Raw genomic sequence first — 15,576 nt, forward strand, 5'->3', positions numbered from 1 at the left:
GGCATCACGTAATTCCCTTCTTCTTCTAATAAGGTTATTATTACGTCCCCGAATACGAATGTTGGCAAAAATCAAAACACCCAGGAGGTTTTCCATTTTGAATTTCGGTTTCACAATCCGGGGAAGATGGCGTCCACGGCGCTTATTTGTCTATCTTTTCTTGTATGCTTCACCATTTCGCTTAAAAATTTGTGCCGAGCCAGTTCATATGAATGGTCTCGCACTATCACCGCCAAAAACGCTCCGTAATACCGTGAACTACTCATTTTTCACATTTTCGCTCAATTTGCTTTACGTAATAGACCCCCTGGTGATAAAATACGAGCGGTTAGCAGTCCACGCATACCTATATAGTCAAAGGTTTTCTACGACTATCTGCGGTGAATTACATGGTTTACCTATTATGTGTAAACGTCGAAAAACTGGAAATTACTCAATCCTGTTGAAGAGTCAACGGTAATGTCCTCCTCTTCGTGTTCTTGCGTCGCCATTGAAGACGCGAACTCCCGGCCGCGAAGAGAAGGCGAAGCCGGTGGATGACCGTGAACACGGGGTGAAAAAATACACATGGGCGTCCTTACGGTTGACTTAGGGAAAAGTAGGACATGTCGAGGAATCGATATGTCAGTCCAGTTTCAATTCGGTACGGGATCAATACCGTTCAGGGATATAAACGGCGCTTCACCGTGGAAAAGAGCAGCCCAGGAAGACGGACGGTCAACAGAGGCGAAAGGACCTCTCACCTCTTAATCTTCCTTCTTAGGGAGACACGAAATTGCGGATCCACGAGTCGAACTTCTTTCAGGAACTTTTTCAATATAAAAAATCAATGGGGGTGTAGGAACATCGTTCCAATGCTTTTGAGAGAGGAGAGTCTCGTCACCGCCTCGCTCTTCGGGAACGTCGGTTCTTGAAGAGATAGATTAGTGGATGGTGACGTAGTGTTTGATAATGTTATGTTATTTGACAAGTTAGGGTCAGGGTCGAGGCGGATATCCGGAGGAAGTGTTCTGGGTGAGAATTCTTATCCTCGAATTCATCATCCCCCTTGGCAGGAACGTCGCTGTTGGGTTCTTGAAGGGATCGATAGATCAGTTGACGTAGTGTTTGACAAGTCAGGGTCAAGATCGAGTTGGAAATCTAAAGAAAGGATCTTGAGCGTGATTTCTTTTTCTTGATTCATCATCCCCCTCGACGGGAACGTCGCTGCTTGGTTCCTGAAGATATCGACAGATTGGTGGACGTTGACGTAATGTGCGACAAGTCAGGATCAAAATCGAGTCGAAAATCTAAAGAAAGGATCTTGAGCGTGATTTCTTCTTCTTGATTCATCATCCCCCTCAACGGGAACGTCGCTGCTTGGTTCTTGAAGGGATCGATAGATCAGTTGACGTAGTGTTTGACAAGTCAGGGTTAACATTGAGTTGGAAATCTAAAGAAAGGATCTTGAGCTAGATTTCTTCTTCTTGATTCATCATCCCCCTCGACAGGAACGTAGCTATTTGGTCTCTGAAGAGGTCACTCAGTGGACGTTAAAGTAAAAGTTGACAACTAAAGCAATAGCTGATAATTACAGTTAGAATCGGGATCGAGTCGCAAGTCAAGAAAAAGTACCTTTTCTCTTCTCCACTTCATCGTCTTCTCCTTCAGGATCATCTCGGTTTCTGAAGAGATAAACCAGTGTATGTTGAAAGTAGTAGTTCACAATTACAGTCAGGATCAGGATCGCGCCGCAAGTCAAGAAAAAGTATCTCCTCTTCTTCTCCAATTTGTCTTGAAAGTAGTAGTTTACAATTACAGTCAGGATCAGGATCGCGCCGCAAGTCAAGAAAAAGTATCTCCTCTTCTTCTCCAATTTGTCGTCTTCTTCTTTAGGAACGTCGCATCTCTGTTTCTGAAAAGACAAACCAGTGGATGTTGGAAGTAGTAGTTCACAATTATAGTCAGGGTCAGGATCGCGCCGCAAGTCAAGAAAAAGTATTTCTTCCTTTCCTTCAATTTATCGTCTTCTTCTTTAGGAACGTCGCATCTCTGTTCCTGAAGTGACAAACCAGGGGACGTTGGAAGTAATGGTTCACAATTACAGTCAGGATCAGGATTGCGCCGCAAGTCAAGAAAAACTATCTCTTCCTTTCCTTCAATTTATCGTCTTCTTCTTCAGGAACGCTCCTCAGTCCTTGGAAAGACTTACGAGTTAGTGGACGTTGAAGTAGTATCCAACAATTGTAGTCAGGGCGAGGATCAAGCTGCAGATGCAGAAAGCTGTCAATTGGACGCAACAGCGGTACATGATCTCCTCCGAGGATAAATCCTTCTCTTCTTCGACTTCATCTTCTTCAGGAGCGTCCTCGCTCGGTCTGCGTCCTGCAAATCCTGTGAAAGTTCGTCGGTCAGGATTAAATCCTCGTACGCCATTCCGATAAATCGATGATTTATGATTCTCTCTTTCTTTTGAAATTATCCTGTTCCACTTTTATATATGTATATATATATTTCATATCTACATATATATGTTAGTTATTCCTATTCACCTTCTCTATTATTCAATATCTTTTGTAATCCTTCTCGCTTGAGTTTGTACTGGTCGTATTTGTTTTTTGTACAGCTGTCCCTCGATTTACGCGAAATATCCATTCCACGTGGATTTGTTTCACGCGAATGATAATCGCATAAACAAAGGCTATCAGAACGAAAGAAAATAAAATAGTGAAAATAAAAGCTAGTGCATGCAAATTTCAGAAATACATATTTATTTCAAATAACTTAAGAAAGAAAATAATGATGCTTCAGAACCGTGTTAATTGTGTGATGGTTTACTCTTTTTAATAAAAAAGAGACTCGCGCAGAAAGAAAAAGCACCGAGTAAATTGAGGAAGGGGTGTACTTCCTCTGCTTTACCCGTATTATTAATAAATCTCAATCTCTCTCTCTTTCTCTCTCTTATAATCTAGGGTGCTGCTTATATATTTAGTACGGTCAATGAGATTCCCAGATTGGGAAAGTACTGAATTTTATATACCATTGAGGAGGTTTTCCATGGACCAGGGATGCTGTTGCTTTTTGGATTCTTCCTGGAAGGTCAGCCTTTTCTTCTCTCGATAAAGAGGCGGCAGAATCTGAAATGCAATTTAAATGGGGAATTTTTCTGAAAGGAGGGTCTTCAGGGTCTAGCACTCCTACACTGTTAAAACTATTTCATCTAAAGGTGGTACTCGCGTAGTCGAAGTTTCTTCAAAGTACAATATTTCAAAATTTCGTATACATTCGTTTTTGGAATTTTTCATTTGGTGTACAAGCGTATAAAGTTTAGAGGGCATGCACACTAAATTTGGAAATTTTTTATATATCGATTTTCAATTTCGAACGCATACTTAATTGAGAAATTTCGTAGGGTTTGTATTTGTAGTGTACACAATTGAGTACTTTAAGAAATTCGCGTTGTGGTATATTTATTAACACTTTTTATTGATTTTTTTTTTCAGAATTTTCAATTCTTCTGTACAAATCCTCACGTAGAAATGGCATTCTGTTTTAGTGCACATTCCAATTCGAAAGTTCGAAATTTTCACATATTTGTAACAGGATGTAAACTCACATTTTTGTATACTGAATATATCCTCAATTGTATGTATTTTGAGAAAAGCGCGTTGTAGTGTATTTATTAACATTTGTACCTACTTCTTTTTTCATTTTATCATTTTGTTCAAAATTTTGAATACTTTCAATCTAATTTTTGCGCAAAAATGGCGTTCTTCGTATAATATACATTTATCCAGTTTCCATTTCGAGTGTCGTTGTTCCCGGTTTTGGTAAATGTTAATATTTGGTAATATTCGAAATTTGGAAGCATTTTTAATAGGATATATACCGCAAACTCACATTTTTGTATACTGAATATATCCTCAATTGTATGTATTTTGAGAAATGCACGTTATAGTGTATTTATTAACGAGCACATCCTCAATTGTTAGTATTTTGAGAAAAGCGCGTTATAGGACATCTATTAACATTTCTACCGACTTCTGTTCTCATCTTACCGTTTTGTTCAAAATTTTGAATACTTTCGTTCTAATTTTTGCGCAAAAATGGCGTTCTTAGTATAATATACATTTATCCGATTTCCATTTCGAGTGCCATTGTTTCTGGTTTAAATGTTAATATTTTTTTTAAGTGTTGGACATTTAAAAGCATTTTTAACAGTGTACCAGGTCCTTGACGAGATCCTCCTCGGTGGACTTGTCAGCCATTTCCGGGCGCGGAAATTATTCCTCGGTTTTCGCCGGAATTGAGGAATTGAGGTTATGCTCCGCTCTACGACCGTTGGAAAACGAAAGCTGGACTCCTTTTGCGGATTCGCGTGCCGAAGGAAAACGGAGCGAAGAGGCGAGCGATAGCGATCGCCGGCGTAATATGAATTATTGAATTTCATAACTCCGACCCTGACACGCTTCTTCCGACCGGGTCGCGACCGGCGCGAAAAAAATCAAGTAACAAGTCGAGGAGGCCGCCGATCGCCGCCATTTTGGAACACGGAAGCGGCACAATTGCGCGCGGGAAATTTGAACATCGCGCAACATATTTCGAGAGTTCTAAATGCGATAAGTTATGTTAGAAACTATGAGAAATTCCCGGCAAACGAAGACACCTAAAGTATAAATAAAAAGATTAACATTCGCGTCACGCCGATCGCCGCCATTTTGGAACGCGGAAGCGGCACAATTGCGCGCGGGAAATTTAAACGTCGCGCAACATATTTCGAAGCGCACGTAAAAAACGGGATAAGTTAAACTGCGTACAATGTTGAGGGAACGTATAGGAGGAAAGTCGGAAATATAATCGAAAATTTCCGTGTTTCTTTTTAATCAATTTAATAAAGAAAAGTATATTTAAAAGATCGCAGAACATATTTCGAAGCGCATATAAAAAACAAGATAAGTAAAACTACATAAAATGTTAAGGAAACGTACAGGAGGAAAGTCGCAAATATAGTCGAAAATTTCTCTACGTATCTATTTAATCAATTTAATAAAAAAAATATCTTTGAAACATCGCACAACATATTTCGAAGTGCACGTAAAAAACGGGATAAGAAAAACTGTATAAAATGTTAATGGAACGTACAAGAAGGAAGTCGGAAATACAGTCGAATATCTTTTTATGTTTCTTTTTAATCGAGTATATTTCAAACATCGCGCAAGATATTTCTAAATGCACGTAAGAAATAGGAGAAGTAAAAGAACTTCGGAGGAAAGTTCACGGACGAGCTTAATTAATTTCTGCTCGGCCTGTTAATACTTTAGTGGAGTACTTGGAGGTTAAAGATGATTTATAGAGGGTGGAGGGGATCCTCGATAGAGAGGAAAAATGTCTCGGTCGGGAAAGGGCGTATTTATTTTTAGGAATTTTATTTGCCCCTTAGCGCAAATTGTAATTGGATGGTGTACTCCTAACAACGCACATTGAACGTACCGACTTTTCGAAAATGCGATGTTTCAAAGGGAAACACTCGAAAATATTCTTTTTCCACATTTTGTTACTTTTTACTCATTCACTATTTAGGTATCAAAGTAACGGTGGGATTGTTTATACCGTTAAAAACATTCGTAACATTCATACAATTTGGTTGTTTGTATTATTAAAAGTGTTTGCAAATCTCATAAAATTCGAATACATAATGTTGTACTAAAATCACAAATTCGACGCAACGATTTAAATTAACAAGCAAAGTTTGTGAATTTATGAACGAGGTTCGAATTTTTTTATGATTTAGCAGCGAATCATAAATTTAGGATGCAGATCCGAATAAAACATCCGACATCTTTTTCCGCTCCAATTTCTTATTTTTTTTTTTAACAATGCTAGGAGTANTTCTGAACTTGTCCTGACGTTTCCATCGTTTCGTTCAATTTTGAATTCGTTTCACGTCTCGAATCCTTGAGGATGAAATTTATACTAGATTTTGGAAATGTTGGAAGGTCCTTCTTGTCATTTCTTGAAGTTTCCTTTGTCCTGTTCAAGCTTAGATTTCTTTCAAGGCCTGAATCGTTGGAGTTGGAATATTCTACGGATTTAAAAAATTTATAACTGTCCTGTGCGTCGACTCCTGGCGTTTCCTTCGCCTTCTTCACGATTAAATTCGATTTAAGCTTCGAATCCTTAGAATCGAAATTATTGCCAGAAAACTTGGAGAGATCCTTCTGACCTATTTTTGATGTTTCGTTGGTTACAGAACTCAAACTCGTATTTTCCCTCGTCCTGTTCATCCTGCGACTCGTTCCCTCATCCAAATCCTTGTAAATAAATTTTGCATCAAATTTAGACAATTTTGATAGATCCTTTTACCTGATTCTTACCATTCTGTTGGCTACAGAACTCAAGCTTGTGTTTTCCATCGTCCTGTTCATCCTGCGACTCGTTCCCTCATCCAAATCCTTGTAAATAAATTTGACATCAGATTTAGACAATTTTGATAGATCCTTCTAGCCGATTCTTACCATTTTGTTAGTTACAGAACTCAAGCTTGTGTTTTCCATCGTCCTGTTCATCCTGCGACTCGTTCCTTCATCCAAATCCTTGAAATAAATTTGACATCAGATTTAGACAATTTTTATAGATCCTTCTAGCTGATTCTTACCATTGTGTTGGTTGCAGAACTCAAGCTGGTGTTTTTCCTCGTCCTGTACATCCTGCGACTCGTTCCCTCATCCAAATCCTTGTAAATAAATTTTGCATCAAATTTAGACAATTTTTATAGATCCTTCTAGCCGATTCTTACCGTTTTGTTGGCTGCAGAACTCAAGCTGGTGTTTGTCCTCGTCCTGTACATCCTGCGACTCGTTTCCTCTTCCAGATCCTTGTAAATAAATTTTATATCAGATTTGAGGAAATTTTGACAGATCTTTCTAACCGATTTCTACCGTTTTGTTGATTGCATCTCTCGTGGAATTTTGAGATGCACCGAGATGCACCGCCGTAAAAATAACACCCGCCATTAGATGCAGGAACACGATTGCTAACAATATTCTGAAGCACAACGGCTTCACCATTTCGCCAATTTTTCCTTCTTAGTCCTCGAAGTTCGATTCGAGTTTGAAATCCGCATCGATTCCCGTCGACAGTCAAATCAGCTGATTTCATTCTCCCGAGTTCACAGAGTACACTCTTAAAAATGTATCGTTTCATATTTGAATTCATCATAATTGCAAGACCAAAATAAAAACTCAAGTAAATATGATTAAAACGAGTATACAAGATCAACATCAAGATTCGAATGAACAAGATCGAAACTCAAGTATGCGGTGGTTTTGGTCTTGAGCTTTCATTTGCTCATCATTAAGAGGTAATAATTAGCAAAATCAGTTTTGATCCTGCAGTCTTGGGCTTGGTCTTCCCGTTTTGTACTTGATGTTGCAAAAAGTGCTCAATCAAGCCGAAGACCAAGATCTGACCATAATTGAACGATCAAGATCAAGACCAAGATTGAAGTATATAAGACCAAAACTACCACGGTCTTTACTTAAAGTATATAAGACCGAAACTATCACAGTCTTTACTTAAAGTATATAAGACCAAAACTACCACGGTATTTACTTTCAGTATATAGGACCAAAATTACCACGATTTTTACTTTCAGTATATAAGACCAAAACTACCACAGTCATTACTTTAAGTACATAAGACCAAAACTACCATGGTCTGTACTTTAAGTATATAAGACCAGAACTACCACGGTATTTACTTTAAGTATATAGGACCAAAATTACCACGATTTTTACTTTCAGTATATAAGACCAAAACTACCACAGTCTTTACTTAAAGTATATAAGAGCAAAACTACCTCAGTATTTACTTTAAGTATATAGAATCAAAATTACCACGATTTTTACTTTCAGTATATAAGACCAAAACTACCACAGTCTTTACATTAAATATATAAGACCAAAACTACCACGGTCTTTATTTTAAGTATATAAGACCAGAACTACCACGTCATTTACTGATCATTGGAACGGATTTACCCGGAAAAATGGAAGAAAAATGGAAGAAATTCGAGAAACGCTAGACAATGGTTACTTTACGAAGCGCCCTATTGGCAATTTCCAGTCGACCTCGATGTATTCTTTTATTTGGAGCACCGTAAACCTAGTCGTAGGTCAAGATCGAAACTTCTCGCATTTCCATGGGACATCCTTTCCTCGAATCCCGGAGACTTGTACCTCGTTATGGATTTATCCAAAGTGCGTCTTCTCCGCGAGATCGAGCTCGATCGGTCGCGATATGTTATCAGCTATTTGCATCGAGGATATTGGAATTGGCATTCGAGGGTACAGAGAGTGTACTCACGTGGATAAATCGCTTCCCTGTTGACTCGGTGGAATGATAAGGGGCGATACGAGGCATCAGAAATGGAGAGCCTTTTGCATTATCTATCGCGATACCGCTCACATATTTAGACACTCGAGGAAATTTCAAAATTTTGCGAAGGAAATTACTTCGCGATACCGCTCACATATTTAGACACTCGAGGAAATTTCAAAATTTTGCGAAGGAAATTACTTCGCGATACCGCTCACATATTTAGACACTCGAGGAAATTTCAAAATTTTACGAAGGAAATTACTACACCACTTCACTTAAGGCGATATGAAAGGGCTTTATATATTCTATATATATATAAAAAGACCCTTTCATATCACCTTAATAAGCGACTCTGATAAATATCAATCGATATTTCGAAAACTTTTGAATACAAACGTGTACCGAAATCAGCGGTACTCGAAATGGAAACGGACCTAAAAATATAAAGAACATATACGTGCGATTTCTTTTTTTTTTTCACTATTTACACGAGAAGAAAATCGCACGAACTTGTTATCCAACAGAATATCTACAATCTGATAGCGGCTTTTAAGACAATACAATGATTAATAATGCAAGGTAATTCAAGATCATTGTATTCATCTCAACAGACGCTATCAGATGGTAGATATGGAAATATAGCATTCCATTTACAAAATCGATGCTGATCTTTAGATTTCCGAATCAGCTGCGTCAACAAACATATGAAGGAAATATTTCTTTGGGACCATTCAAAGTAACATTTTTTTGGTACCGTTCGAAGTAGCATTTCTTTGGTAGCATTCGAAGTAGCATCTCTTTGGTACCATTCAAAGAAACGTATCTTTGGTACCATTCAAAGAAACATTTTTATGGTACCGTTCAGAGTAATATTTCTTTGGTACCATTCAGAGTAACATTTCTTCGGTACCATTCAAGGAAACATATCTTTGGTACCATTCAAAGAAACGTTTCCTTGGCGCCATTCAAAGAAACGTTTCTTTGGCTCCATTCACAGTAGCATTTCTTTAGTACGATTCAAAGTAACATTTCCCCGGCACCATTCGAAGAAACATTTCTTTGGCACAGTGAATTCTTTTTCTCAGGGTAGAGAGACATTTTTTTCGCTCGTTACATTAAGGGGGCCGGAAAATAATGTCATTTCCTTACATTAAATTCAATGCGCAGAAACGACATTACTTTCCGGTCCCCTTAATATAACGAGCGAAAAAAATGTCTCTCTACCCTGAGGAAAATGAATTCACTGTGCCAAAGAAATGTTTCTTCGAATGGTGCCAGGGAAATGTTACTTTGAATCGTAATAAAGAAATGCTACTGTGAATGGTGCCAAAGAAACGTTTCTTTGAATGGCGCCAAGGAAATGTTTCTTTGAATGTTACCAAAGATATATTTTCACGAATGGTACCAAAGCAATGTTACTCTGAATGGTACCAAAGGAATATTACTTTGAACGGTACCATAAAAATGTTTCTTTGAATGGTACCAAGGAAATGTTACTTCGGACGATACCAAAGAAATGTTTCTTCGAATGGTGCCAAAGAAATGTTCCTTCGAATCGTACCAATGAAATGCTACTTTGAATGGCACCAAAGAAATTAATAAATATATACAAGATCTTTTTAGGATCTTTTTATCAAGTTGGCTAAAAAGAGAGACTTGGCGACTTTCCGACCTTTGGGATCGCAAAGTGCATCCCAGTAACGAGTTTTCCCGCGAATTAGCGACCTCCGGCCTCGAAGAAACGAGGCTCGGAACGCGTTATAGCGATTCGATATCCGTCTCGATCGATGACTCGATGAGACACGCAGTTCTGTTATAGGAGAAAGGACTGAATAAGTTATCCTGGCATTTGGACTCGCCTCTTCTATTTTGGGAGGACCGCCGAGGCAACAGGATATCGTTTATTCCGGGACCACCCTTCGCTCCTTGAACCCTGAATCGCTCCTTAAGGGGACGTCGAAAGTGTCGAGAAACTTAATTGACGTCGGTAGAAACGATTCTTCGATGTACCGTCTGAGACAGTTACTGTTACATGTACATCGACAGTATTGTACGGAATGGCGTACCCGACATGTCGTTTCAATAGAATAATTGTACAGAGATCGAGGTAAAACTCAATACATCCTCGACCCTAGTAGCATAGAACAATTTCTAAATATTTCTTTGTAAACTTTGCTAAATATCTCAAGCAACAAATTTTTTAAGATTTCTTGTAGATTTAATTCGAAGATATTTGAAATATTTGTTGAAAATCCCAATGATATGNTAGATATAATATTCTAAAGTAAACGTTTTGCAAATGTTTCAAATGTCTGGTAAATATTTACAAAATGTACGATTTTCGTTAAATATATAGAAAATATAGGACAAATATTTTGTGCTACTAGGGGAGAAACTTAATTGACGTCGGTATAAATGATTCTTCTATCCGATGTATCATCTGAAACAGTCATTGTTACATTTATATCGGCAATTGTGTCGTACTACGTTAGTATTGTACGGAATGGCGTACTCTACATGTCGTTTTAATGGAATAATTGTAAATAGATCGAAGTAAAACTCAATATATCGTCGAGAAACTTAATTGACGTCAGTAAAAAAGATTCTTCTATCCGTTTATCATCTGAGACAATCACCATTATATTTATATCGACAACTGTGTCGTACTACATATGCCGTTTCAGTAGGCTAATTGTTTTTAATTCTGTTATAAACAATTATAAACCATTTAGTTGTTCGAGACATTTGTTAATAAAAACGCCTCCAAAAGGGTAAAAAAAAGGGACTGCTTTCCTCCCTTGGGAGGTATAATGTGACGTAGCACGTAATAGGCAAGAAAAAGAAAAAGAGTGATCAATTCGTGGAACGTATTTTGCGAATTTAATGTCGATCAACTTCTTAATTTATGAATTAATTAATCGAGACCATCGCTCCTCTCCATCTCCGGGGGTCATATCTGTCCTTATTTCGTGCGATTAATCTTCACTTTCGTCCTGGTTCCCTGGACTGCATCTTCGCGAATGTTGGCAAGTACGATAGATTAAGAAGCATCGCCCTCCGTCCTCTCCGGAGGAGAACTGCTCCACTTTTAGTTGGCCATCTCTAGGTAAGCTAATTTCGATTCCAGCCTCCATTACTTCGGAGCTTCTCCTTTGGTCCTCTTCACGGAGTTCTTCGTCGATCTCCGCTTTCTGAGAAAGCGATCCAATTGTTATGGATGCATGAATAATCTGGGAAATCTGGGAAACGTTACGATCTTAATTGCGAACGGTTTTGCGAACCGATCTTCCGTATTCCTGGCATTGCTTGCATTTCTCAAATTCCCCAAATTATACAAGTTCCTGCGATCCTTTTGTTTCTCAAATTTCCAGCATTTTTGTATTTGTGGTATGGTTTGTATTCCTTATATTTCTTGCTTTTTTTGTATTCCTGGCATTGTTTTAATTTCTCAAATTCCTGCGATCCTTGAATTTCTCAAATTTCCAGCATTTTTGTATTTCTGGTATTCTTTGTAATCCTTAAATTTCTTGCATTTTTTGTATTCCTGGCATTGTTGTAATTTCTCAAATTCCCCAAATTATACAAGTTCCTGCGATCCTTGAATTTCTCAAATTTCCAGCATTTTTGTATTTCTGGTATTCTTTGTAATCCTTAAATTTCTTGAATTTTTTGTATTCCTGGCATTGTTGTAATTTCTCAAATTCCCCGAATTATACAAATTCCTGCGATCCTTTTGTTTCTCAAATTTCCAGCATTTTTGTATTTCTGGTATTGTTTGTAATCCTTAAATTTCTTGCATTTTTTGTATTCCTGGCATTGTTTTAATTTCTCAAATTCCCCGAATTATACAAATTCCTGCGATCCTTGTATTTCTCGAATTTCTCTCACTGCTTGCATTCCTTTGCATTTCCCAATTATTGTTTGCATTTCCCAAATTCTTCCAATTATATAAACTTTTGCGTTCCTTCTATTTCTCAAAATTTCTCGCACTTCTCATATTCCTGGTATTGTTTGAATTTCTTAAATTCCTCACATTCCTTGTATTGTTTGAATTTTTTAAATTCCTCACATTCCTGGTATTGTTTGAATTTCTTAAATTCCTCACATTCCTTGTATTGTTTGAATTTCCTAAATTCCTCACATCCCTGACATTTATTCAGTTCCTCGCATTTCTCAAATTCGTTGTATTCCCTACTTTCGTCGCATTCCTTTCCACTCGGCCCCTTAGACGAGAAAACTGGAGCAACAAACGAAGAAGTTGCTTTCCAATCTCGCTCGACGAAACTCTCGATACCGCCTTATCTACGACTCCTTCAATGTCCTCTTCCCGAAGAATTCCAAAACAAATCTCGCTCGTTTATGGCCCTTGAATTCCTCCACATCCGTCGGCTGGATGCAACGGGGACGCGAAACAATATTTGCAGAGAGAGAGGGGTCTGGCATGGCGCCTTCTTCAGGGTTCTCTTCGGATTCTTCTTCAGGGTGCCGATTCGGTCTTCGAGACGGCCTCGACATTTCCTATCGACGGCTCTACCGTTTTCTACTTAACACATTCGCGACCGGGATATTTTTTCCGTTTCAAATACTGAGTACTGGCGAAAATAATTAAATTCTGAAATTGGTTGCCGCAAACTTGTATCGTGTATCGTTATGGACGTGATTCACGTCAGCGGCAGTCAGGAATAGAATTTAAAATAACGTGAATTCACGTCAGCGGCAATCAGGAATAGAATTTAAAATGACGTGAATTCACGTCAGCGGCAGTCAGGAATAGAATTTAAAATGACGTGAATTCACATCAGCGGCAACCAGGAATAGAACTTGAGAAGACGTGAATTCACGTCAGCGGTCGCGAATCTGTTAAAGTGAAGTGAAACCCCCTCAAATCAATCGACTCGAATAAGACACTTTTTTAAGGGTTTTTTTAAGGGTATTGGATACAATTGTCTGAAACTTTGACACATGACTCGTTAGCACCTAGGAATTATCCTGTCACTATCAAAATTTCGCCCTCGATATTTATTATCGACGGCTCTATCGTTCTCTTCTTAAAGTGATGTGAAACCTTCCTCAAATCAGTCGACTCGACCAAGACACTTTTTTCTTAAGAGTTTTTTAAGGGTACCCTAGTAGCATAATACATTTCAAATATATTTTCTATATATTTAACGAATATCGTACATTTTGTAAATATTTACCAGACATTTGAAATATTTGCAAAATATTTACTTAAGAATATTATTTTCATAATATTTGTATAATATTAGCTCCCTGTGATTCATAATATCTTTCTTACAGATGTACAATACATTTCGTTTCATTTTAATATAAGTATTATTTTAAATATTATCTGCCCAATACATTATAAACGTTTTAAAAAATATTTAAAATCGAAATCACACGTTTTGCTCCTATAATGAAATAGCGGAACGAAAACATTGCAAAATCCTAAAGTAAATAATGTATTTTTATTATATTTAACAAATTAAGAATATAATTTCGATAAATGCTTCTAAATAATTGAAACTAAATATGTCACTGAGATTTTCAACAAATATTTCAAATATCTTCGAATGAAATGTAGAAAAAATCTTAAAAAATCTGTCGCTTGAGATATTTAGCAAAGATTACAATGAAATATTTATAAATTACTCTCTGCTACTGGGGGATTGGATGGAACCGTCTGAAATACACCTTAAATGCCCGAATCACGTCTTTTCGACGATAAAAGTGGTGGATGAGAAATTAAGTGAAATGGGAAAAAGGAGCGAAGAAAATGGCGGCTCGAGGCGGTCGCGCGCCTTTCAAGTAACTCCCGGCGGAGGTATCGATATTCCTCGTTATCGGTTTACTTCTTCATTTATTCTCCGATGTATCGATACCTCCTGCGGTCCTGGAGGCGTCGATATCGACTCTTCTTGTCGCGAGGGTCGACTGGCGCCGAAACTCCTCCCTTATCACAATTAATAAGCTGCGATTGCATCGCTCTGGGATGACTTTCGACGTTTCCCGGACGCACAGCCGTCGCGATGGCTTCGGCCTCCCAACATATTAATTATGCTTCCACATGTTGGGGACCGTGCGATGGTAACTCGATTACCGGTGCCCTTGCCGGTTCCATTATCGACCATTAGCGAGCCTCGACATCCCCGCGGAGACAATGATACGAGATACGCGTTCGTATGACTCGATACGTGCATTTAGAGCACCGTTCGCAAATTCTGGGACGATGTGTTCTAATTCTTAAGGGGACGTCCAAAATGTTTTCTTTATAATACTTTTCTACCAACTCGGTTTATAGAATAGTTTGAAACGTTACAACGTGAATGGGGAGACTATAAGGAAGGTCCTGAAACTCATGGAATTTCAATTCTTTTCAAATTTCTTTATAGGTATTTTAAAAATAGTTTATAGAAAATGAAATATCGCGAGTTTCAGGACCTACCTTAGGGTCTCCATTTTCACGTTTAAAGTATGAAACGATTTGTGACACTCAGTTCGGCGAAAAGTTTTATGAACAATTGAGTTTTCGGATGCCAAAAGTTTTATGAACAATTGAGCTTTCTCCCAACTCGGTTTATCGAATAGTTTGAAACGTTACAACGTGAATGGGGAGATTATAAGAAAGGTCCTGAAACTCATGGAATTTCAATTCTTTTCAAATTTGTTTATAGGTATTTTAAAAATAGTTTAGAAAAAATTTAATTTCGCAAGTTTCAGGACCTACCTTAGGGTCCCCAGATTCACGTTTTAAAGTATGAAACGATTTGTGACACCTAGTTCGTGGAAGAGTTTTATGAACAATTGAGCTTTCTCCCAACTCGGTTTATTGTATAGTTTGAAACGTTACAACGTGAATGGGGAGACTATAAGGAAGGTCCTGAAACTCATGGAATTTCATTTCTTTTCAAATTTGTTTATAGGTATTTTAAAAATAGTTTACAGAAAATGAAATATCGCGAGTTTCAGGACCTACCTTAGGGTCTCCATTTTCACGTTTTAAAGTATGAAACGATTTAAAGTATGAAACACTTCAGTTCGCTATAATTTCCAACGTCGACTGTAAAAGACTTCAACGTAAATATAAATGTCGGTACGGGACGCGCCAACTTATGTTACCACTTCAGTATTCAAAATGACGTTCCCACCAAAAAGGGGATAGATGAATTTTAATTTTTCCACCTCAATAAAATTTCTCAGCGCCTTTCGTATCATCTT

General features: G+C 37.9%; 2 protein-coding genes across 2 annotated transcripts; both read right to left on the reverse strand.

The window, feature by feature from the left end:
- Positions 1–582: 582 nt before the first annotated feature.
- LOC111674051 lies at positions 583–4,247 on the reverse strand. The gene is made up of 3 exons (XM_023432975.1): positions 4,206–4,247; positions 3,020–3,116; positions 583–2,373 (listed from the first exon to the last, which is right to left on the reverse strand). Exons 1-3 carry the CDS (start codon positions 4,245–4,247, stop codon positions 2,195–2,197), a joined length of 318 nt encoding a protein of 105 aa, XP_023288743.1. The 3' UTR covers positions 583–2,194.
- Positions 4,248–5,858: 1,611 nt separating this feature from the next.
- Positions 5,859–6,826, reverse strand: LOC105702658. Its single transcript, XM_023432974.1, has 5 exons — positions 6,776–6,826; positions 6,635–6,712; positions 6,495–6,572; positions 6,354–6,431; positions 5,859–6,290 (listed from the first exon to the last, which is right to left on the reverse strand). Exons 1-5 carry the CDS (start codon positions 6,824–6,826, stop codon positions 5,859–5,861), a joined length of 717 nt encoding a protein of 238 aa, XP_023288742.1.
- Positions 6,827–15,576: the final 8,750 nt, after the last annotated feature.

Source organism: Orussus abietinus, unplaced genomic scaffold (genome assembly GCF_000612105.2).
Source record: "Orussus abietinus isolate OABI.00-Male unplaced genomic scaffold, Oabi_2.0 scaffold504, whole genome shotgun sequence".
Lineage (NCBI taxonomy): Eukaryota > Metazoa > Arthropoda > Insecta > Hymenoptera > Orussidae > Orussus > Orussus abietinus.